Genomic DNA, 25,863 nt, shown 5'->3' with positions numbered 1-25,863 from the left:
GGACGCAAGCTGCAGGAAGTGCGAAAAAAAGGGCCACTATGCTACAGTTTGCCGGTCCGCGAGAGCAGTCCACACAGAGTCACACAGCAGAGGCTGCAGGAAGAAGACGAGGAGGAGTATGAGTTCCTCGGGTCAGTGACAGTCAGCACACGCTCATTGACAGAATTGACAGAAACACTGTTCTTTAACGGAGAACCTGTCACATTCAAACTGGACACTGGTGCGGCAGTGACCGCCATTCCAAAAGAGGAATTCAAGGCGGAGCGCGACGGACCACTCACAAAACCCACCAAGTCCTATATGGTCCGGGAAACAACGTTCCGGAGGTCCAAGGCTGCTTTAAGAGCACGCTGTCAGCAAAAGGTCACAGTGCAACACAGGAGGTGTTTGTGGTGACAGGACTTTCAAAGCCCTTACTTAGCTTACCTGCAATCGAAGCCTTGCACCTGATACAAAGAATCGAGGAAGTGAGAGAAGCCCAAGAGGACTTTAAGGCTGCATACCCAACAGTGTTTTGCGGATTGGGACATTGGGACAAGGAGAACTACACAATCGTGCTGGAGAGAGACGCCACTCCATATGCCCTCTCTATGCCACAACGAGTTCCAATCCCTCTACGAGGCAAAGTCCGTGAGGAGCTTGACCGCATGGAAGCAATGGGAGTCATCTCAAAAGTCACACAGCCTACAGACTGGTGTGCGGGAATGGTTGTCGTCCCGAAAGCAAACGAAAAAATACGGATCTGCGTTGATCTCACCCACCTCAACAAATGGGTGAAATGAGAGCGACTCATTCTACCATCCGTCGATCTGACTCTGGCACAACTGTCCGGAGCGAAGGTCTTTTCGAAGCTTGACGCACATCTGGATTCTGGCAGATACCTCTGGCCAGAGAGTCAGCACTGCTGACAACCTTCATAACTCCCTATGGCAGGTAATGTTTCAACAGGCTGCCTTTCGGCATCTCGTCGGTGCCCAAACATTTCCAGTGCCGGATGTCTCAGATGTTGGAGTCACAGGATGGCGTGCTCTGCCATGCTGACGTCATCCTGATTTTTGGAAGAAACAAAGAAGAACACAACACACGCTTACATCAGGTACTACAAAAAGTACAAGAGGAAGGGCTGCCAATCAACGAGAAGTGCGAGTTTGGCCGAAACAGCATGATCTTCGTCGGCCACAAGGTCACAGCTATGGGGATCGAGCCGGACCCTGGAAAAGTGAAAGCCATAATGGAAATGCCCGAGCCCCAGAACGTAGCTGATGTGCGCAGGCTGCTGGGGATGGCTAACAACTCGCAACAATCACCACACCACTAAAATAACTTCTCAGCGACAGGAACGAGTGGTGTTGGGGAACAAGTCAAGTCAAGGCGTTCCAAAATCTGAAGCTGGCTCTGAGCTCTCCACAAATCTTGGCACAGTACTCGCCGACAGTGGAGAAGAGAGTTGCAGCTGATGCATCTTCTTACGGCATCGGAGCCGTTCTCACACAGAAACAAGTAGACGAGAAATGGAGACCCATAACATACATCTCCAGGAGCTTAACCGAAACCGACATATGGGCTTGCGAGCACCTCTACTCCTACCTCCTTGGGTTACGGTTCACACTCATAAGCGACCACAAACCCTTACTACCGCTGCTTGGTTCCCGAGGCCTTGATGAACTTCCACCGCAGATACTACGGTTCCGCCTGAGACTGCTCAGATTCACCTACAAGATCTTGCACATCCCTGGGAAGTCTCTTATCGCGGCCGACACGCTTTCACAAGCACCCATCAACGACACACCTACAGCCACAGAACATCAGCTTGAGAAGGAGGTGCAGGTCTTCGTGGACACAGTGCGTGCTGCACTGCCTGCATCAGAGCCTACAGAGACTACAGCAGCTCAGCGAGGCCCAGCGTGCGGACAAAGCTTGTCGACGCATGGCCCAGTACTGTCTCCAGGGTTGGCCAGAGAAAAGTGAGGTGGATCCGGAGGCTAAACCCTTCTGGTCAGAGAGAGGAAACCTTCACCTGGTCGGCAACCTGCTTCTGAAAGATGAGAGTTTAGTGATACCTTCAGCTCTTCAGAAAGAAACCCTGCAGCAGCTCCACCAAGGTCACCAGGGCATCACTAAATGCCACGCACGCGCCCAACAGGCAGTGTGGTGGCCAGGACTGTCAAGTCAAATCAGAGACCTGGTCATGAACTGTAAGCCTTGCCAAATCCACCAGGCACCCCACAGCAAGCCTCTGCTGTCCGCCCCCACTCTAGATCGTCCATGGCAGAGAGTGGGAACAGATCTGTTCACCTGGAAAGGGAACACCTACCTGATTGTGGACTACTTTTCTCGATACATCGAGGTAGCCTGTCTCAAAGTCACATCCTCAGCTGTTGTCATAGCCGGACTGAAAAAAGTCTTCTCTAGACATGGCATCACCGACATCGTGCTGTCCGACAATGGGCCCCAATACTCTTCAGAAGCCTTCAAAGAGTTTACCACCGCCTACCAGTTTCAGCACGTTACCAGCAGCCCCCGCTATCCTCAAGCTAATGGGGAAGCTGAACGCGCAGTAGGCACAGTGAAAAGCCTCTGGAAGAAAGGGACTTATCAAACCGAAACACTCCTTGCTTACCGAGCAACACCCTTGGAACATGGTTACTCTCCAGCCCAACTGTTGATGGGGAGGCACCTCCGAACAACTGTTCAACAACCAGTGACATCACTCGTCCCACGATGGCCTAACCTGGAAGACTTTAAGAAGGCAGACAAGCAAGGACGTCTCAACCAGGAGAAACGTTTCAACCGCCGTCACCTGGCATGCCCGCTGCCAGAGCTGTCACAAGGACAGGAGGTCTGGATCACAACTGAACACATTCCTGGCGCTGTTGTCAGGCAAGCAGAGACTCCTAGATCGTTCCTTGTTCAGACGGACAGGGGTTTGTTCAGGCGAAACCATATTCACCTGTGTGCAGTGGGGCGAGCGTCGAGACCCCCAGATAGACTGGATGTATAGAAGAGGGGTTGATAGGTTTTGAAGGACTGTAGAATGTTCATCTACACTGCTGCATTAGATTAGAGCAGCTCATGTTCAAAAGAAAGAAAAAAAAAAAAGAGGTTGTTGTTGACAAGATGTTTATTCCAGTAACGTGGTAAGATTATTTCAGTTTATTAATGGCTTTTAGGGGTGAGTAAAATATAGGAAAGGAATGGGATTCTAGGTAGCTCTCAGCAGAAGAATTTATTTACTTTTATTTAGGATGTATTTGCTTTCTAAAAGGAGGAGGTGTACTGGGGACATTTTTATATGTAACACCGGCAGTGCTTTATTAAACGTCGCCTGTGCTCATTGATAGTAATAACACAATAACCTTGTGAGGTTAGCCTTGAGAGGTTTATATATAAAAATGTGTGTGTGTGTGTGTGTGTGTGTGTGTGTGTGTGTGTGTGTGTGTGTGTGTGTGTGTGTGTGTGTGTGTGTGTGTGTGTGTGTGTGTGTGTGTGTGTGTGTGTGTGTGTGTGTGTGTGTGTAGCTGGGGATGCACCTGTGTATAGCAGGATGGCTGGAGGGGGGCAAGGTGGGCTACCCGACCACGGTGGCCTCCCCCCGCTGTGGCGACGGCCATGTTGGGGTGGTGCTGTACAAGGAGCCTGTCTCACCCTCCAGCAAGTACGACGCCTACTGCTACAGAGAGACAGGTACTGACACTGACAGACAGGTACTGATACAGACAGACAGGTACTGCTACTGACAGACAGGTACTACTACAGAGAGACCGGTACTGCTACTTACAGACAGGTACGGATACAGAGAGACAGGTACTGATTCAGGCAGACGCGCAGACAGACAGAGAGACAGAGAGACACACTACATAGTCCTCTGAATCTGGGGCTGTATTCACAAAGAGTCTTAGGGCTAAAAGTAGGTCATAAGTGGCGAATTTAGGAGTAACTCCTAAAAATAATGGGCGTGTCAGTCCTAAATTTAGGACTCCTATTTTATTTTACGAAGAGCAATTCACAAAGTATTTTAGGCCTAAAAGTAGCACCTTAGTCTAGGAGAGCTTAAAAGTCCTCGAGAGGACTCTTAACTCCTCACTACCTCAAGACCTATTCACAAAGAATATGTAAATGGCTGCAACGTGACCGAATGCTTTGGAGACAATGGAGGACTGCAAATTGATAAGGCGATATAGGCAAAATTGTGAGGGTATTGTGAGGGCTTGTGGTTGAATTAGTGAATAACACTCACACTTTGCAATGTCGACGATTTAGGAATATCGCAACCATCAGTGATGGTTAAAACACACAGGGGCAATGTTACAAATGTACCTTTAATCATCCTTAATAATTTAATATATAAATATAAATAAATCACTTAAACCATCATTATTAGTCTCATGTATTAATAGTAATACAACACTTTAATCATCATTATTTATTTCAAATAAAAATAAATGGTTTGAAGTAAAAAAGAATAGGCCTATAGGCCTAACTACTCTTACTTATGATTACTATCTAATCATTTATTATAAGATAATTTATTGTATTGAGTTTATAATCAGCTCAGTAAGGAGTCGGGAGTCGGACCAGTTGGGCTTTCGCTTGCGTTTCACGTTGTCTTCTCCTTCATTCATCATGATAGGAGGACTTGAACGGTGGTATGGGCTGATATTTAAAGTGTTTAGTGGCACAGCCACGGGTGTGCATGGGTGTGCCTGGGACACCCAAGCGTGGTCCTGGCACACCTAAATATTTTCAGAATTAATTCATTACAACGATTTATTTCAATTTAAAGCAAAATGTGACAGAGAGCGCAGTGAGTGGTGCGCTTTGCACTAGGACTGCGTAGTGACCGGTCTAGGTCCAAGCATTCGCTACCATAGAAGCGGGGCTGTGAAGGAAACCCCCCTATTGGATTTTGCGATCCATACATTTCATTCAGCCATGTACAGCGTGGAGTGATTTAGTGGAGAGCCAGGGCTGCTTTCAGGATGGTTTGGGGCAGCCGCCAGAGAATTCCTGATGATGGACCATGGTTTGAGTGAAAGTGGTTCAATCAACATTTATCATTTAGTTTTATTTTGTTCATTCATCCCGTCGTATAAGGTCTTGAAAAACCAGCCTAATTGAATCAGTGCTCCGGTTATTGCAGCACGTATTGATCGCTCCGGACCCTGGCTTCCACTGGACACTTGCAGCAGTTATTCTAACAGCGTTCCGGTAAATCACCGTGAACTTGAGGCCACCCAAACTCTCACAGGCGCACCTTAATTACAATCTCTGGCTACGCCCAAACTTTAAGTGCTGTAAATATGCTCATTGGATAATAGTTTGCAGGGTGCTTTTAATTACTTCCTTGATATAATGCAATTTACGTATTTTTATTGTTTGCTTTGGCTCTCTTTTTAACGTGCATACGTCATTATCGTGGTCTGCACAAACTTGCACAAACACGTCATCGTGCGTGTATTCTGCTAACTGCACTGTCCATAACAGTTTGATAGGACTTTTTATAGGGCTTATAGGGCTTTTTTAAAGAAAAAACTCCTACATAAAAACTTTTAGCGCGAGTTAGGAGCACTCCTAGCGGTAAGATAAAAAGCTTTGTGAATACGGCCCCTGGACCATGGCTCTGAATAATACCACTAACACGCTAGCTGGTCCATGGCTCTGTGCATCATGTCAGCTGTCATGGCGTAATAAAGCTGCTTATAATCATCAGTAATCAGCTGATGCCTCAGTGGGTGTCGTCCCGTGTGACCTGTGAAGCCCATTAAGACTGTGATTAAAGGGGCTTTGTGGGGGATTAAGTGGCACCTAGTGGTGAGGTTGCAAATTGCAACCTACTGAATATCCCCCCTTTACGGCCCCTCACCCCTTCATTAACGACGTAGGAGAGGGTGGCCTGTACTTGCCAGTAGGATCTTCCAAAATGATGGAATGGTAGGAAATGTTCCCGCTGTTAGACGGAGAAAACACTTTGCATGGCGATCTTATAACAAAAAAACGCTGATAAGCTATATGAAAACTAATTTCCTTTGTGTGTGTGTGTGTGTGTAGATGTGACATGTGTGTGTAACATTGGTTATGTGGGAGATGGAGGATTCTGTAACGGTGCTGTTATCAACGTCCTGGCAACAAACACAGACTACAGCCTCTTCTACAAGGTAGGAGGCCTCCGCTAACAATAACACTACAGTCAGGTTAGCTTCAGATACTAGGTTAGAGAGGGTTAGCTTCAGATACTAGGTTAGAGAGAGTTAGCTTCAGATACTAGGTTAGAAGGGTTATTTTCAGATACTAGGTTAGAGAGGGTTATTTTCAGATACTAGGTTAGAGAGGGTTAGCTTCAGATACTAGGTTAGAGAGGGTTAGTTCAGATACTAGGTTAGAGAGGGTTAGCTTCAGATACTAGGTTAGAGAGGGTTAGCTTCAGATACTAGGTCAGAAAGGTTATCTTCAGATACTAGGTTAGAGAGGATTATCTTCAGATACTAGGTTAGAGAGGGTTAGTTCAGATACTAGGTTAGAGAGGGTTAGTTCAGATACTAGGTTAGAGAGGGTTATCTTCAGATACTAGGTTAGAGAGGGTTAGTTCAGATACTAGGTTAGAGAGGGTTATCTTCAGATACTAGGTTAGAGGGGTTAGCTTCAAATACTAGGTTAGAGAGGGTTATCTTCAGATACTAGGTTAGAGGGGGTTATCTTCAGATACTAGGTTAGAGAGGGTTAGTTCAGATACTAGGTTAGAGAGGGTTATCTTCAGATACTAGGTTAGAGAGGGTTATCTTCAGATACTAGGTTAGAGGGGGTTATCTTCAGATACTAGGTTAGAGAGGGTTAGTTCAGATACTAGGTTAGAGAGGGTTATCTTCAGATACTAGGTTAGAGAGGGTTATTTTCAGATACTAGGTTAGAGAGGGTTAGCTTCAGATACTAGGTTAGAGAGGGTTAGTTCAGATACTAGGTTAGAGAGGGTTAGCTTCAGATACTAGGTTAGAGAGGGTTAGCTTCAGATACTAGGTTAGAAAGGTTATCTTCAGATACTAGGTTAGAGAGGATTATCTTCAGATACTAGGTTAGAGAGGGTTAGTTCAGATACTAGGTTAGAGAGGGTTAGTTCAGATACTAGGTTAGAGAGGGTTATCTTCAGATACTAGGTTAGAGAGGGTTAGTTCAGATACTAGGTTAGAGAGGGTTATCTTCAGATACTAGGTTAGAGGGGTTAGCTTCAAATACTAGGTTAGAGAGGGTTATCTTCAGATACTAGGTTAGAGGGGGTTATCTTCAGATACTAGGTTAGAGAGGGTTAGTTCAGATACTAGGTTAGAGAGGGTTATCTTCAGATACTAGGTTAGAGAGGGTTATCTTCAGATACTAGGTTAGAGGGGGTTATCTTCAGATACTAGGTTAGAGAGGGTTAGTTCAGATACTAGGTTAGAGAGGGTTATCTTCAGATACTAGGTTAGAGAGGGTTATCTTCAGATACCAGGTTAGAGAGGGTTAGGGTCAGATACCAGGTTAGAGATGGCTAGAGTCAGATACTAGGTTAGAGTACTGCACTGACCTGTCTGTCTTTCTGTAGGTCTGCTGACCTCCCTACCTGTCTGTCTGTCTACCTACCTACCAACCCGTCTTTCTGTCTACCTGTCTGTCTGTCTACCTACCTACCAACCTGTCTCTCTGTCTACCTGTCTGTCTGTAGCTCATCCTGTCTCTCTGTCTACCTGTCTGTCTGTAGTTCATCCTGGGTTACAGTGGGTCGTCGGTGAAAGGAAGAGAGCTGCTGGACTTCCTGTCCAGCGGAGGGTCTGATGTCATGCTCTTTGTTCCTCACAACGATGGCTTCCTGACCAATCAGGTACCGGTACAACTACCAGTACAACTACCAGTACAACTACCAGTGTACCTACCAGTAAAACTACCAGTACAACTACCAGTATAACTAACACTATAACTACCAGTACAACTTCCAGTATGTCTAACAGCACAACTACCCGTAGAAGTACTAGTTTGACTACCACTACAACTACCAGTGTAATTAGTGTGTGTGTGTGTGTGTGTGTGTGTGTGTGTGTGTAGACTCTGTCAGGTAGAGATCTAGAGTATCATGTCTCAGCCAATCACAGCAGGCGCCTCTACCAGGACCTCCGACACCAGGAAAAGGTCCGAACCTGGCTGGGAGCCAACCTGATCGTTACCCACGGAAACAACCAGGTGAGCCTCACACACACACAGACACACACTCTCTCTCACTCTCTCTCTCTCACTCACTCACTCACTCACTCACTCACTCACTCACTTAAATCATTTTTCAGGTTATTGATCAGGTTATTGACCAGGTTATTGATGAGGTTATTGATCGGATTATTGATCAGATTATTGACCATGTTATTGACCAGATTATTGACCAGGTTATTGGTTATCCTGACAGAGTGATAAACTGGTGAACCAGCAGCTGCTGCTGGACTGGGACGTTCCCGCCACCAACGGGATCATCCACGTGATTCAGGCTCCACTCCGAGCCCCGCCCCCACAGGTAGGTCTCTCCGAGCCCCTCCTCCGCAGGTAGGTCTCTCCAAGCTCCGCCTCCACAGGTAGGTCTCTCCAAGCTCCACCTCCACAGGTAGGTCTCTCCGAGCCCCGCCTCCACAGGTAGGTCTCTCCAAGCTCCGCCCATTGCAGGTAGCTCTCTCTCTCCCAGTGTTCCCAGTAGGTCTCTCTCTCCCAGTGTTACCAGTAGGTCTTTCTCTCCCAGTGTTCCCAGTAGGTCTCTCTCCCGTGTTCCCAGTAGGTCTCTCTCTCCCAGTAAAACCAGTTTGTCTCTCCCTCAGTATTACTAGAAGGTATAACAGTGCTGTTGGTAACCAGGGTAACCTATCAACCATGTTAACTCCTGTGTGTGCGTGTGTGTGTGTGTGTGTGTGTGTGTGTGTGTGTGTGAAAGGGCAAGGCCGCTACAACTCTAAGCCCTGCCCCCTCCAGCGGTGTGTCAGCCATCTTGGTAACTCTTCTGTTGTGTGGCCTGGGGGCGGGAGCGGTGGGCTACTTCCTGTGGAGGCGCCAGAAGACTCCATACAACTTCCAATACTTCAAAGTAAAAGTTACACACACACATACAATATATTTCATTTATTTATTTATATATATATAAATATAGGTGTATAATAAGAAAATGGTGAAAAAAATAATATATATGTAGCCTATATATATATGTTTATGTATATACAGAGTATTGATCAAAGCGTGTGATAATGACGTATACTAATCCATATTGAAGCCACATTACAAGGAGACATCGGATTTTTGTTTCAGAACGAGACTGAGGCCGTCCCAGCGGCCATGATGTCCATTGACAACCCTCTGTACATCGAAAACACTGTGAGTACACACACACACATGTCACTTTCACTACACACACACACACACACACACACACACACACACACACACACACACACACACACACACACACACCGTATCTGTTAGTACACACACAAACACAGACACTGTTACTACACACATACACACACACCCCGTCACTGTTACTACACACACACACACACACACACACACACACACACACACTAGAATCTTGGCACATCCTGGCACTTAATGTACGCACTTATTGTATGTTGTCCTACCACTTAAAAATAGTACTTATAGTAATAGCATCGTGTAGCATCTTATCCTAGCTATCTTTGTCGAATAGGGGGAACGGGTTAACCTAACGTTTGTTAGTGCATGGCACTTGGTTCTATGCTACATTGTGTGTTCCTCTTCCAGGACTCAGGACAGGCCTCCAACCTTGTGGAATCCTTCATACTGGGGGGGCAGGAAGCAGTAGAACCAGTCGAAACTAGAAGAAACCAGAAGTGACCGGTTCTCCCGAGCGGAAACAGCATCTGGTTTCACATTCAGAGGAAACTTGAACACAATAACGTAGGGTACATGAAGACCCGCTCACTCGTTGTTTTTACCCAGAATGCAAAGCTGACAGAATTCTGTCAAAGTATTTTTAAATAAAAGTTCTTTGAATGTGAAGATCTATTTTTAACCAATAAATCATCTTGTTCTCGTAGTCTTTCTCAATGATCTCAGACTCACAGACTTCTACAAACAGACTTGGAGACATATTTGGCTACTTGCATGTAAGGCTACTAAATGTTAGGCTACAAAGGATGAGGCTTCAGTGGAGTTGACCGTTCATTCAAGTAAGATAGAAAGCACTGGCGTCTGGCAAGTGACTATTGGAGGTATGACTATGTGCACAGGGAGATTCAAGCCACTTGTCTAATGAGCCACTCTGAATGTCCACCGATGTAGGGTGTGTATTCATACAGGTGGCTCCTCCTCTCAGCCCTGACTCTAGGAGGAGCTGTGTTTTTCCACAGCTTGGACTGAGAGTTGTCTGCCATGAGACTGCTTGCCCTTTGGTTACTCTCTTAGTGGTCACCACAGGAATGCAAAAGGTGCCATGTTTTGACATGGGCAACCTTGGGTTCAGCAGACTACGCAAAACTCCCTTTATAATGTGCCTACGGCTGAACCCTTTTTTGTCTCAGTAATATTCAGGACTACCCTCAGTACGGGGCGGGGGGGCTGGGTTGTTACAACAACCGCCTGGTTGTTATCAGCCTGTGGCCATGACGTGGTAAAGGTACTGGTGTATGGCGTGGGCTGGGCCTCATAGACACAGATGCATAGTTTCACAATCTATTTGGCCAATTGTTTTAGTGCAATATGTGTGGGATATCTTATGTCACAAATGAAACGGCAATCTTCCAATTTAAAATAGACTTTTCGAGATGGCTTAGTTAGTGTCTAGGTGGTTCAGTGGTAAGACCTGCTGATTAAAGTGCTGGAGACCCAGGTTCAAGTCCTGCTTACATTGGTTGTTTTCAAAGCGATCATTGTGTGAAGATGTCAAATCAGACCATCCAGGGCAAATGTCTTGTTGGTGCAGTGGTAAAGACCTGCTGATTTAAGTGCTGGAGACCAAGGTTCAAGTCCTGCTTGGATTGGTTATTTTCTAAACAAAGTAATTGTGTGAATATAATGTTGAATATAAAATCAGACCATCTATAGCAATGGTCTTGGTGTTGCAGTGATCTGCTGACTAATTAAGTAAAAATTAAAGTTGTACATTTAAGTAAACCAGTGGGACTTGAACCCTGGCTAACTACCTCCAACACCCCACAGAGATTGGGAAATTGATATGGTCGGAGTTTATATATGATGTACAATATACATCAATCGATATCATTACATATAAAACATACATAATGGTTCAATGTAAACTTACATCAGCAGGAATTGTCTCCAGAGTGTTATCCAATCAACAGTGTTCTCCACTGCACCACAAGAACAATAGACAATGATTGATCATTGATCAATCATCAATTATTAGAGGTTATACATGACATTACAGGCACGTTCATGGTCCTGGTCATAACGAGACGCCTCGTCATTGATGACACTCCCGTAACGCATGTTCCCGACAGTGACCGTTCATGTGCACTACTGAATCTAAAAGTTCTTCACTTTTTTATCAGATAAAAACCAGAACTAAACATAACTTAGTAGGATCAGTTTCAAGTTTGCACGCCTTTATTTCCTCATAGCCTATCACCTACTATCCTTTTGCTTTTATTTATGAGAAGCACATTGTATTGCCACTGTATGGAAGGCTACACTTGCCCTTATCTAGAGCTGGTTTACCAGTACACAATGTTTAAAATTGAGCAAAGTCAATGCCAACAGACTGTTACAACATCTATAGTAAAGCTTGTGATATGATGGTTGATTCTACTCCACTGGACTAGTCGGTTCTAGGGTTGAGTATTCTACTCTACTGGACTAGTCGGTTCTAGGGTTGAGTATTCTCCTTCATCTAGTCTACTAGACAGGTTTATATTTCACATCATTGATTTAATCTGCTTCACTGTGTTGTTAAATTTCAGATCAGACTCAATAATAACCTTTAATTTCATGGGGGGGGTTGTTGTCATAGCAACTACTGCCAGTGAGCACACCACTCCAGCCTCCACATGAAGATCACTCACAGGTTTAGTAAAAACATGATCCGAACCCACTTCCATTGTTTAAAATGTGTTTTATTGAACTTTTATTTAAAATAAGTATGAAATACACAGAAAACAAACAGGAAGTTCCAGGTAAGTCTTTCTGGAGACCTCAGAACTCGTTTAAATTAACATATTCTCGTAAAAAAAAAAAACTACCAACTAGAAAGTGTTTGGATCATTTGGAATGGTCATGGAGAGTTGCCATGAAGACAGTGCCATTCAACTTTCCAGCAGAGGCTAGGTGGTCATCTGACCAGCTAGGAGTTCACCTCCTAGCTAGGATGTCACAAGACTCCCTAGGTCACGTGACCAGTAGGAACCATGACCCGGGCAGCCATGAGGAGTTTAGCAGCGAGGGTCAACTTGTCCGACCCAAAGTGCTGCGTGTCTCGTCCAACCCTTACATCCAGGTTCCAGAGACCGGGAGACCAGGAAGAACCCCAAAAGAGGGCCCCGAGGTGGGGGACGGGAGAGTGTCACTGGAGGTGCCGGTAGTCCTTAATCGGCATGGGCTGTATGTGGATGACGGGGGACAGGTCCAGCTGCAGGATCTTCTGGGCTTTCCTCCTGGCGTCCGCCACCGACCGGGAGTGGTCCACCTTGATCACCTTCCTCCGCAGGCTGGCCAGGACCCTCCTGCTGCTGCTGCCCTGGGGGTGGGCGCCGTGGAGCCCATTGCTGCCCAACTCGGCCTGGGGGCCGTAGAGCACCGGGGCCGAGTCTCCGATCAGGGCCCCGTCATGGCGGACGGGGCAGGAGAGGCCCCAGGGTCTCAGCAGGGAGGTGGGAGCCTCGCCGTTGGTCTGGGACGGGTGGAGCGGGATCCCCGAGAGGGCCGGGGGAGGGGGGAGATGCTGCTGGGAGTGGGGGCCCGACGACGGCTCCCAGCTGGTGTGGATCTGGAGCCTGGCGGTGGGGGCCCCAGGCAGGTCCTGGAGGTTGGTCAGTCTGAGGCAGGGCTGAGGAGCACAGGGCGCCTGAGTCCAGCTCAGCGGGGCCAAGGGGGGGCAGAGGGGGGCCTCTGGAGGGCAGGTGCCCTGGATCCTGGGGCTGCCCCTCTGGGCCTTCCTCCAGGATGGATGCACATGCACATCCCTCTTCCTGGCGGGGGGCTTCCGGCCCCTCCGCTTGGCGGTGGGTCTCTGGCTCTTCTCCAGAGAGCGGAGCTTGTCCTGGGTGAGAGGGCAGCTGAGGGCCGAGCGGTAGCCGTACACGTCCTTACTGCGCAGCACCGTGGCCTGGTGGCCCTCCTCCCGCAACTCCTGTAGGAAGATCAGCAGCTCCTGGGTGCTGGGGAGCTCCCGGGGCCTGGCCCCAATACCCAGGACCTTCTCCGCTCCCGACCCTACAGCCAGCAGCACCTGCTGGCTGTTGGGTCTGGTGCTGGGCAGGTCCTGGGTGCTGTTGGATCTTCTGGTGCCGAGTTGTGCCGTGGTGTGGGGGGGCCCCAGCTTGGGGCCCAGGATCTTCAGCGCCTCCAGGACCACGCTTTGGCCCGCAGACGAGACGCGGCTCCACGAGTGAAGAGCCTGCTTCTCCTCTGTGGCGAAGGTCAATGGTCGAAGCACCGCCGGACGGGTCAGCAGATTAGCCATGCTGCCGGGTCCTGACAGGGGAGACAGGAAGTGAGGTCAGCCAGGAGATCAACACAGGAAGTGTATGGTTATTTTTATTAGGTCCAATGTTGTTGATGAAAACATGGCGGGATGCAGTGACGGCGCTCCAGAGATATTATTCAACCTCCTAAGAGGACACAAGGTCCTTTTACATCAAGAAGAAATGTCACAAAACTAAATCCTTTTTTCCATTAAGAATTTTGCTGGAGAAAAATGGATATACCCTCAACCTATAAAGCTTAGTGAAGACAGGTTTCACAAAAATATCTAAGTATTTAGAGAATTAAATAATAAAAGTAGTACTAAAAGTAGGCTGACACTCTTTAGGAGAAAGTTGGTATCCAAAATTGTATACCGACGTTGCGATACAACTGCAAACCGTCATGAATCATCCCATATTTACGTCTGCAGTGCAAGGAAACATTGGCTTGAAGCACCTTGATTGTAGTTAAGCACTTTGGATGCAATAACCATAATAAATCGGGATATGAAATATTGTTTAATCTCCAATGCCTGCAGGAAGTGATGTCAGCAAGGAGCTTGACACAGGAAATAGGTACTCAGGTAGGGGTGGGGTATCCACATGGGCAGGGTGCGAGCCATTGCCACATAGTGGCGAAAAAAGGGGGGCATCATAGCATCATGTTCATCTAGTGGATAATAGTAGAGCTAGCTCTAGGTAGCTCTACTATTATCTAGGTAGCTCTACTATTACTATTATCATATTTAGCTCTAAATTCAAAATTGGTTATGAGGGGCAGTCGGTCAAACAGAACAGATATTCTCACAAAGCAGTTCACTGAAGAATATCTGATGGATGGCCATTTCCACCAGATTTCACTTAAGTTTCCGCTAAAGCACCGTTAATGTTAAATATTCATGAGGTGACTAACCAATCAGCCTCGCTGCTAGTGGCACTGCTTTAAAAATAAGGTAATTTCACAACTATCCATCGTGTGTCTGCAAATAATTGCGCATTCATAATAACAAGTAGAATGTTTTATGTGCACATTAGCAGTGAATAGCTGATTGACAGCTGAAATAGACTATTAAAAAAAAAAAAAAAGATTCCTCCTAGATCTCTTTATTGAGCTCAGTTCATCACGGTACTGCAGTCCTGTCAGGCTACGGTAACTAGGAGTGCCACAATGCTCCTGGATAAGCGCTCTGGCAGCATCATGAGTTCCAGGACATTAAATATACGGATCTAGTCAACCAAAGTAAAGTTTAGTTTAGTATAGTATAGTTTAGTATAGTGAAGGAAAATGTACGGCCGTAGTAATCCAAGGAAAAATTGGTAGACTGAAATTCTACCTTCTCTTCGACCAATCGATTGGTAGATGGGGGGGGGGGGGGGAATAATCTAGACTCACTAGCCACCGTGCAGTGACTAGCCGCGTTTACATTCACTTCTGATCCGATTAGATTTCTAATCGGAATAGATCTATTCCTATCATGCGATCCGAACGTACTGTATATATGGCATTTACAAAAGTCGTAAGCGAACGTTCTGTCTCTCGCGCACACCTGACACATCTGGACCGGCGGCGACTTAATGGACGTGTTATCACTATTTGGCATTTTTATGTATTTGATTTTAATGAAAGCCCAGCAGGAGAGCTTTTTTTTTGCCTGCTCCTTCAATTAAGAAGAAGGAGGACAACACAGCGACGTCAGTTTCTCGTCCGGTCTTATATCTACCCCCTCCTCCGCCACAAACAGGCCTACGTATTTGGATGAGAGTGTGCAGCCAAGACTGTTGGGAGAGAGTGCTGTTATGTAAGGGATAATGTATAGAACGCCGGTCATTATCGGGAAAATACTGTAATTTCTAGGGGTGTGAACGGTTACAAAAAATTGTAAACGGTTACACGACCCCTTTTTATTCGTGTACACGGTTAACCGTTTTTTTTTTTTTTTTTCTTTTTAAGTGGACCGCAGTCGCGCTATTGAGAATGAGAAGTCACGTGATTTTTGGGGAGGGGAGGGGTTTGAGCCCGTCCGCCATGATGGCATCCACGGCTATCGGTTGCCAGGGGCAACGTTGTCAGAGCGGCATAGAGACAGATGAGGAAATACACAACATAGAGACGCAGGAGACATTACGAGATAGAAATAAAGAAATAAAGAAATAAATGGAGAAGAATAAGGCGAAGGAAAAGGGTCCTAGTGAAAATGCAGAGAACACAAGAAGACATTAGAAACCATTATAGTCAATGTAGGCTATTCCACTGGATACGGCAGCGGCACGGAACCGTCACCAAACCGGCACTACTTTTTTTTTGAAAGTTGCCAGTTCGCAGCCGTGTCTCAGAACACTTTTACAGCCATTCAGTTTATGATCTTTATTCATTAATTGTGCCGCGGCCGAACTGACGCGGATATTCTCTGTTATTATGTAAGCATAAGCACCGCGGAAACCACTGCTGTCAAAAGACGCTGATCCATTTTCACTGTTGACGCAAGTTGCTCTAGTTCTACCTCCACGGCTCTGCAGCGGGCAATTATCGGACAAGATTGTCCGTGTGTGGTGTTCCGTCTCGTGTTCGAATCTCATGTATTTGTATTTACGATCGGAGAGCAACAAATGGGCTGAGATTCTCTTTGTGTGTGGTGTACATCCGACTCAAAAATCGCATAAGATTAAAAAATCTTGTAGTGTGGGACAACTGCGTTGTCCATTTAGGGAACCTGACAAACTGTAACCCACTGTTCTTATGGTTTCCTCGACGATCGTGTGAGGCATTGAAGCAGTTTTTAATGCAGCAGTTATTTCCAGGCATTGTTAAAACAGTACAGAATTTCAACAACCTCCTCTGCTAGCAGCTACCATAACGCAAAGCTCAGCTGCACTCGGAGGGGCGTACCTTCCAACATGGCGGAAAGGGGGGGGGGGGGGGGGGGGAGTGAAACTTACGTGTTACATGACGTAATGCACGGTGGTCAGTAACATTTATCACATGCATTTCTTAGCGCATTAACGTTGTCAAAGTGGAACATTTGTAGCTTTATTAATCTCTAAATAAATAGTACGTGTTAATTTTGATTGAAGATTTTGAATTTTTTTTTTTTTTTCGGTTTTCGTTTACTGATTTTTCCTAAACGGTTATGATTTACTAACCGGTTACACGTGTACCCGTTCACACCCCTAGTAATTTCCAGACTATATATAAGCCGCGGTTTATAGGCCTACACAAATTTTCCCAAATTCCGTAAACTATGCAGCTTATGCATGGGTGCGGTCAATACATGGAACACGATTTCTAAAAATCATTTTTTAGTTAATTAGGTTATTTAAAAAAATCTTTCCCGAAACATTCTTTGCTACGAATCTCTTTAGGCCTACGTCTTCGTTGGTAAGGTTGGTCTGAAGCGCTCGTAGAACCTTCTTAGCTCTACCATAGTGATGATTTAGCTCCTGACGCAGTCTCCGCCACTGTACAGTAACCTTTATAAATCCCTGTTGCACATGGAACTGCCACATTGGCAGTGTTCTGTTTAACCAATATACAGTACATTACATATACGGTACAGCAGGCGAGGTCAGCTCGACTCGCTTCCAATAATTTCAAAAACTCGCAACTAAATATTGTAATTTTTTTACAATTCAAAAATGAACAAAGCTGTCTTCTAAATTAATGAAATAATACTGGGAAACGAATAAACCATTATAAGCAACGAGTGAACTTAATAAGCAGTCAAAATACTTTTTTCAACCACCGCCTCTTTCCCTTGACGGTGCGCAAAGCCCGCACGGTGCACACAGATAGGTAGCAAAAAGCAAAGCAGTCTCAGCATAAACACACAGTTGTGAGTTAAATTTGTCCATTGGGGAACACGTCAATTCCTCTAATGCTGACGTTTAAAATAAATCAGCACAGATTTACCTTGATCTTCAGCTGTAGCCTTGCTGAACTCCCTGCATCCTCTCTGTCTTTATTCATTTTTTCCAGATTATCATGGTAAACTAGCTCATTGGTGAACAGTAGGCCTAAAGAAAGACAGGTCCTGTAGCTGCTATGCTCGTTTGATGTGCTCCTGCCATTCTCCTGCACAAAAATAACACGTGCCAAGCAGTAGGGCTAGTTGGTCTTAAAGGGGGGAAAAGAAAGTTCAAGTTTAACATAGATTTGCAGTGAAGGGTTTTATATGCCTATTCATTACATAATTAGCGCATTTGAAACTTGTGTGGCCTATATGGGTGCGGCACAATTCTGTTTTTTTAATACATAAATGAAAGGCTTGCAGTTTATCCATGATGCGGCCTATATGTGGGAAATTACGGTAGGCCCCGACAGGGCGAACCCGACCCCGACGCGAAGCGGAGGTGTCTTGCTTCTCCATTAAGGGGCTTATTTTAGATAATAACCGGCGACGTTCTATAGGCTACATTATTACACAGCTATTTACCGAAACGAAAAAATAACTTCACACGGTGTGTCTTTTTACAATTTATTTGTTACCATTTGTAGTGTTGATCAGCAGAGAAATAGTCCGCCAAAGACGTTGATGTCGCTAAGCAACCGAATCCGCTGGGTTTGATAAGTTACCGGACTACTTGCGGAGTGATACACAGACGTGAATCAGGCAAAAAAGCCACTTTCCTTGACAGTGGTTCGGGGTGCATAAAAGTACAGATGGACCAATTACGAACTACTGCAGCTGCTGATGCCATCTCTCTAAGTTACCCGCACCCACCCCAAACCAATCGGAATAAGTGTATACATGTCGATTACAGCGGACTACACCACCTCTTCTATTCCGCATAAAATTCTATTCCGATCAGAGAATTGTATTCCAATTAGGGATGTAAACGGTTAATCGACTATCGGTTAATTATCGAAAATAATTTAATCGATTAAATTAAATTAATTGTAGGTTAACGCGGTTATCCCGCGTTACGAGACGCCCGCGGGTTTCTCGCGGGCGGTGAGAGACCCGGCACATAAACATGAGGCGATCAAAACGGAGTGGAGTATGGGAGCATTTCAAACTTAATGATGACAAAGACGCTCAATGTAAACTCTGCGGTACTACGTTTAAGTTCAGCAGCTCTACGAGTTCGCTAAGATACCACTTTCAAAACCTGCATGCAGCCGTGTTGCAGGGAGGAAGTCCATCGCCTTCACAACCGACTATCGCCGCGGTGATGGGAAGGCAAGTATGCGACGACAGGAAAGCTGAGGGCATTAGGCCTACTCAAACGATTTGCGGCATCATGATCGAAAAAGATATGATGCCAATTAGCACCACTGACGGCGAGGGATTTCGGGAGTTAATATACTTCATGGAGCCAGGTTATAATATCCCTTCTCGAGCGACCGTAACTACCCGCCTGGAAGCACGCTACAAAAACTAAAATCTGAACATGTATTCTCAGCAGCTGGCCTCACTGTAAACAGGCTGCGCACACGACTTACTCCAAACCATGTTAATATGTTTATTTTCCTGAACAAAAATACAGGGGTCTATTGAAAACACATTGAGACAGGAATGTTTTTGTTTCAGGAGAGGTAGCCTATATCTTCATTTAATTGTTTAATAGAGGCCCTCTAATTTTAGGGTCACCTTCCTCAGGGATGATTTAAGTTGTGTTCAGTACTACATGTTATGTTAAGTTTCCAGGGCTAGTGATCTTACTGTTACCTTTCTCAGAACAAGGGGGATTCTTAAGTGCTGCTGCTAATGTTTCAAGTTTTTTCAAGTTTTTTCAAGTACTTTACCAGATAATTATATGTAGGCTTAATATTGTGTAGGCTAAGCCCATATTGTATAGATTAAAAATGTTATGTTGCTTAATGTTTCACATGCAACAGGTGAGCCAGTGCATAATTATTTTTTTATGTATTTAGATTTTCTGTGCAGAATTTTGGTTAAATGCCATTATCTGTACCGTATTCCAACTGGTACAATAAAACATTAATTGAGGAATATAACGTGCATTTTTTATTCAGTATATAAGCAATATTTTGCTTTACGTTAAAGACACCATGAGAAATGTATGTTCTCAGGAAAAAAGCCGCTTATCAGTTAATCGTTAATCGATCGATAAGGTCAATCAACTAACGATTAATGAATTAATCGATAATTTGCATCCCTAATTCCGATTGAGCTGTTCTTCCACTTCTAAGCGGATCAGAAGTGTCCATGTAAACACGGCTACTGTCTACCAGGCCGAGGGTTCTACCTGGTGGCCACAACATCACATGTGCATGTAGAGGAAGTCCCAGGGTTTCGGATCCGCTTTTGGTCTGAGTCTGACAACAAGCGGTTCGCACAAGACACGCTACGAAGCACCACGTCAGGCAGCATAGCGTGGTACAAAGACAACACGCATCATAAGATTGAATTTTAAGTCTGGTTCTGTTTAATATCATGGGTTGCAATGGATGGCGCAGAGTTACATGCCAAGGTGTCTTTTCTGATATGTTTACAGTCAAAGCCTACCAAGCGTTAAACAAAAACGTTTTTGTTTTTTTTGACTAATGCCTAGTATTCAGATGGTATGCCTACAGTACATACATTTGGTTGCCCTTTTTAACTTATTGCTGACACACCTTCAAATTCTTTGACACGGTGTTGAGTAAATTCGGACAAGCAGTCTCCATTAGGTTATGTGAGTTCAAATATGTGAAATCAGGACAGAATACCAGGTTAGAAGGTTAGCTAATTTAACAAAAGAGCTAGGGGTATATATAGAATTAGAACTAGGTAGTATCATCTTTAGATTGCTAATAAGAGTAAAAGCTTAACCGACTAACTTTCAAACACATGATGTGAAGAAAATAGACTTCACACAATTACAATTATTATTATTTAAATAACATAAAATAAAATAAAAACAGCCTTATAAAATTGCAAAATTTAAAGCTGCAGTGAAGCCTTCAGAAAATGTGCATCACAGGGGCATTAAGGTGAAGTGAAAAACGTGGCAGAAATTTACACTCCCATGAAAATGAGAATTGTTGTGTTTTAAAAAAATTATATATATAAAAAAAATTATATATATATATATATAATAAAAAAAACGTTCAATCTACATAGGGCTATCTATCCAATGAGTAGGCAATATTATACCGCCATGTTTCTAGAGTAGCCCGGAATGGAAATAACGTATTTTCTAAATTTGACGATGACAGCCTTTTGGAAGAACCCACTGGCACCTCACAGGCCACTGTAGCTTCTCCTACATTGTTGGAAAGGAAGAGGTGAGAGGGGGTATTCAGTTAGTTGCGATATGCAACCTCACCGCTGTTTGCCACTAAATCCTACCCAGTGCACCTTTAACACAAGCAACAACATATTTTGAAAATTCCTAGTCTAATGTGACCCAAAGCGTACCGTTCTGTGTTTAAAGACGCGAGGGTACAAGCTGTTCCCTCGTCTCTCAGTCTGCAATCGTCTGAAATGGCTGACCCGGTTCTATAGCACTCTCCCTCTCTGCTCCATAGCCCCTCTCTCCTCTGCCCCATGGCTCCTCAGTTCAAGAAACCCTCCCCCTCTGTTCAGTAGCCCCTCCCCCCACCGTTATGTTGCCCCTCCCCCTCTGTTCTATAGCCCTTACCATCTGTTCTGTAGCCCCTACCCCTCTGTTGAGTAGCCCCTCCCCATGTTATGTAGCCCCTCCTCCTCTGTTCCGTAGCGCCTCCCTCTCTCTTTGTTACCCCACTGCTAGTAAAATTGGGAAGACATCTGTGTCCTTTCTAAACAGAAAGTCTGGGACAAAGCATTGATTAACTGCATCAAGGCTCGCCTACTTTTCAGTAAGAGTTCTTAGTTGACATGCAAGCGTGACCAATCAGAGACCGTACACTGGAAACATAACCAACAGACTAGTGGTGAAGCAATGTGATAATCACAGAAATTTCATTTATAACAATTGCTCGGCAGTCTACAAGTATAATAAACTATATATCTGGACAGAAAAACCCATGGATTTGAACAAAAATACACCTGATGTCAAACCAAAAACCTACGTCTACATTGTCTACAGTACTGTGAGGGAAAACGATGACAGCCAATGAGAATTGAGTCTTGAATCACTTCAAAGGCGCTGCACGGTTCAACTTGACCTATATCAGATGTTCAGGATGAATCACGTGGACAGAGGATGTTACTAGCTTAATGGTCTATCTGTGGTGGTAAGTAAGGAGTAGCATAGCAGTCAGTTCATGTCCAGCTCATGTGGTAAGTGAACTGGACATTAGTGGTGGCTCGTTCGCGAACGAATCAGTTCGAACAAATAACTCTTCAAAACGAACAAACCGACCTAATTCGCCGCTCTTGTTCGTCTCGTTCATTCTCCGAGACTCGACTCCCAACTCCACCCACTAGTCGCTGAGTCGCACTGACTCGCAAGTCCCCGTTCATTCACTGACTGTGTTTAGCGGTGAAGACACGAGGACTGAGAAGTCACGAGAGTCAGCCAGGCAACAACATCCCGATTCTGAACATGAAGCACTCCTCAGCTAAAATGAACTTAGTTAATGTTGTGTTGATTGATGACCGTTTGCACCATTGCACGATTGTGATTCGTTTGAGAATGAGAACGAGGGAGGAGCTGAGTCTAACCGACTCGGCATCCGCGAACGTGCATTCACGATTCGTTTGAACGAGAACGAGGGAGGAGCCGAGTCTGATGACACAGTAACTGAGAATCATGATTCACCGCTACCGGAAATGCGAACAAACCAACGAACGAATGAACGACTCTTCTTGGCGAACTGACCGACACAAACTGATTCATTCAAACGAATCATGTAATCCACCACTACTGGACATTAGGTAACTGAATTGTTGTTTTATTGAAAGCGTTATTAAGCTAGCTGTTTTCCACTAACTCATTGGAGAATTCCTTGTGTTTCTGGTGCCAAGAAGGACTGAAATCACCTTACGTTTTCGATTCTAAATGGTAAATGGACTGCATTTATATAGCGCTTTTATCCAAAGCGCTTTACAATATTGCCTGACATTCACCCATTCATGCACACATTTGCACACCAACGACAGAGTCAACCATGCAAGGCGACAGCCAGCTCATCGGGAGCAGTTAGGGTTAGGAGGAGGAGCCACGGATCGAACTAGCAACCTTGCGGTTACCAGCCAACCCGCTCTACCTTCTGAGCTGCCGATTCTAAATGTTTGACAATGATACATCTTGTGCTTGTCTTTTTTCACCTGCATTGGAAGACCATGTAACGACTGATTTTGGTTGTTATTAGTTGCTATGGAAATACTGTTTCTGATAGTTATTGGTTACTATGTACCTTATGTTTTCGTTAGTTATTGGTTGCTATGTAGCAGTGGTTTTCTGTAGTTATGAGTCCTATGTGTTTATTGGTTGCTATGTGTTTACTGGTTGCTAGGTGTTTGCTGGTCACTGGGTGTTTGCTGGTTGCTATGTGATTACTGGTTGCTATGTGGTTACTTGTTCCTATGTTTTTATAGGTTGCTATGTGATTACTTATTCCTATGGTTACTGGTGGCTACGTGTTTACTGGTTGCTATAAAGTTACGATATATCTGTGATCTGGCCAATATCGGACAATAAAATCAGCCAACCGATATATCGATATATTGTTGCTGCTTTGCAGAGGGAAATGTCCCAATTTTCAGTACAATCTCAACTACTCTCCAACAAAATATTTATTCAACACCAAGCTACACTTTCAGTAGTCCAACAAAACCTCCACTCTCCAGCTCTCACTCACATTTCCACCTTACTTCCTGTTAAAACTCAACTTTCACAAATTTCAGAGCAAGAATTCTACTTCAGCGAGACTACTTCAAGCGCACAGTAACAAAAAAACTTGTATTTCTATGTAGGGATCTTTTCCATGACAACTCACTGGAAGCTAAGAGATAAGGGTTAGCTATATATAACCAAAGTAACCAAAGAAAAATAACCAAAGTTCCCCTTTAAGTCGAACTTTGCCTCATATAAGAGGAACACAAAGAACTAGAATAAAACAATTTTACCAGCACAAAATACACAGAGCGTGAATGTTGCACGGCTGTGTCGTCAATTCAATTAGAATTTTAAATTTTAAATGTTTGCAATTTCCATACAACGCTGTGTGCTTCAGGCTTTCGGCTTTATCAGTACACTCAACAAAAGAGACATTTAAGAATTCGTCCTTTGTTAACAATAACTATCATTGATCTTTACGATATCTAAAATGAGCATACTGTGGTATAATTATAACCAAACTTAGCGTTGCAGTTCGTACGCCTTTGTTAACCAGAGCGTCAAAGATTCGCGCGTCGCTCGCGACCGTTTACGATCTTTCGCTGCACACGAGCGCCCCCTCCCCCGACATGGCGAGCGTCCAATCGGCGCTCGCTATTGAACTTCTTGAAAATATCACGCAGAGCACTCGTTCGCCACCGAAACACCGTTATACATGACCACCTATCAAACGGACGGTCAACGGCTGGCTGTGAAGCTCCAGTGTTGTTCCCAGCTATGTTCTCTGTGACCTGGACACTTCAGGTCTCATCCTGGCCTCTCAGCTCGGCCCGGACGCGACACGGGAGGCATAGTGAAAATTGAAAGGACTCTGAGCTCACCGTTCACCGGAGCGATGTCTGCCTTACTCTGTCCGCTCCAGCGAAGCTTCACAGTAAAATGGCTGCAACAACAGCGGCGCTGGGAGAGGGGTGGGCGGGGCGGGGCCACAGGGAGCGGGCGAGCGAGAGAGGGAGAGATAAAGAGAGCGAGACTTTCGGTTGGCTGAGAGGAGCCGGTGGGCGGGTGTCCAGAGAGAGCGGGGCGTTCGGTTCGCTGAAGGAACGGTGGGCGGGGTTAGAGAGAGGCTGAAAACACAAAAGAAGACCCTTAACTGTAACGTTAACCCAGGGCTGGCCCTAGATTTTCTAGGGCCGTAGACGAGATCAACATGAGAGGCCCCTCCTTGGGCCAATATGCCCCATTTCCATTTATTAAAAAAATGCCAATTAGCGGGATAAAACAGTATGAATATATTAATATTAGTGATGAGCCTGAATATTCAGATAGTCGTATGGGAGGTAGGTTTTTCAAATCTAAATTCAGTTCAATTTGTAAGAATATCCCAGGGATAATATAAAGATACATATGTAAAACCCCAAGACATTAATTGTGAGGGTACCCCCGGTTTCAACTGTAGTTCTAACACATGAGGGTTCTAGGAAGGGGAGGGGGCGTGGTATCCCCATGGTGACGACCCATATTGTGGTTTTGATGTGTTACATGTATACAGATACACAACCAAACCTGCAGCCACACACACACACACACACACACACACACACACACACACACACACATATACATACACAGACATATATATATTCAAACACATATACACATACATATTGCATATAAAGACATAAATATAGACATAAAATAAAATGATTGAAAAAGCGTAATGTGCTGAAGTGGTCAGGGTGCCGGGGAAACAGCAGCGAGGAGCAGCACAGGGGTGTGGAGCTCAATGTGACCGAGCTGTCTGTAGCGCACACAGTGGACAGTGCCAGGGTCAGGGGGATATCTCACCCTGGATGTGGTCAAGCTGTCAGTTGACATTTAAACTTGTAAACAAGCAGACTATATTAAGAGATCGGTCGGGCAGAAACCCAGGACAAATGACCAATAAGCACGTGTGGTCATAGGGGTGGGGTTGGAGGCAAGCCCTGATGAAAGAGATAAATTGATGAGTGAATAACATTGATGTCCGGTTTTTACAGTGCACTGACAATAACTCTTGACTCTTTGCAAACTACTTGATTATTTCCCCAACACCCACAGCAACTTTGTGATACTGTTTTAGAACTGTTGTTGTGTACGAGCATTATAACGAGCGATGTTGTTCATGAAATGCTTCACACACCTTGGTGTTAAACAAGTGTTCGGGAAGCCTAAACCTCTCTCGGACGCCACCATTAACATCAACCGCTGCCCAGACGGAGCTTCACAACACACCATGGCATTACACTATAAGTGTCTGAGAAGCATAACCCTCCCTCGGATGCCACCATTTCTCCTACGGGGGATTAATTGTATCGAATCAAATTAACATCAACCGCTGCCTGGACGTGGCTCCACATATCAACCCACACCTTGCCGCTTGTTTCCATTCTTTGTGATTCTTTTGCTCGGTCACAGTATGGGAACCCTCTAACGTCACCAAAAG

The 25,863-nt window shown here is 45.1% G+C and overlaps 2 protein-coding genes across 2 annotated transcripts in view; one reads left to right on the top strand and one right to left on the bottom strand.

Annotated features, from left to right (window-relative positions):
* The window catches only part of stab1 (stabilin 1), a gene marked incomplete at its 5' end in the record, with an annotated part of 91,583 nt that extends 81,514 nt beyond the window's left edge, over positions 1-10,069 (top strand). The window contains 9 exon segments of the mRNA XM_084464345.1: positions 3,519-3,684; positions 6,049-6,155; positions 7,730-7,849; positions 8,071-8,205; positions 8,423-8,527; positions 8,936-9,085; positions 9,304-9,369; positions 9,775-9,807; positions 9,809-10,069. Of these exon segments, the coding sequence (XP_084320471.1) occupies positions 3,519-3,684; positions 6,049-6,155; positions 7,730-7,849; positions 8,071-8,205; positions 8,423-8,527; positions 8,936-9,085; positions 9,304-9,369; positions 9,775-9,807; positions 9,809-9,835 (909 nt within the window). The 3' untranslated portion in view covers positions 9,836-10,069.
* A 2,017-nt stretch (positions 10,070-12,086) lies between these two features.
* On the bottom strand, positions 12,087-24,313 carry ccdc71 (coiled-coil domain containing 71). The gene is made up of 2 exons (XM_084463567.1): positions 24,260-24,313; positions 12,087-13,680 (listed from the first exon to the last, which is right to left on the bottom strand). Exon 2 carries the CDS (start codon positions 13,667-13,669, stop codon positions 12,551-12,553), a length of 1,119 nt encoding a protein of 372 aa, XP_084319693.1. The 5' UTR covers positions 13,670-13,680; positions 24,260-24,313; the 3' UTR covers positions 12,087-12,550.
* Between the last annotated feature and the right edge of the window lie 1,550 nt (positions 24,314-25,863).

Source organism: Micromesistius poutassou (genome assembly GCF_964030765.1).
Source record: "Micromesistius poutassou genome assembly, chromosome: 2".
Taxonomy (NCBI): Eukaryota; Metazoa; Chordata; class Actinopteri; order Gadiformes; family Gadidae; genus Micromesistius; species Micromesistius poutassou.
This window is presented reverse-complemented; position numbering and strand designations above follow the sequence as displayed.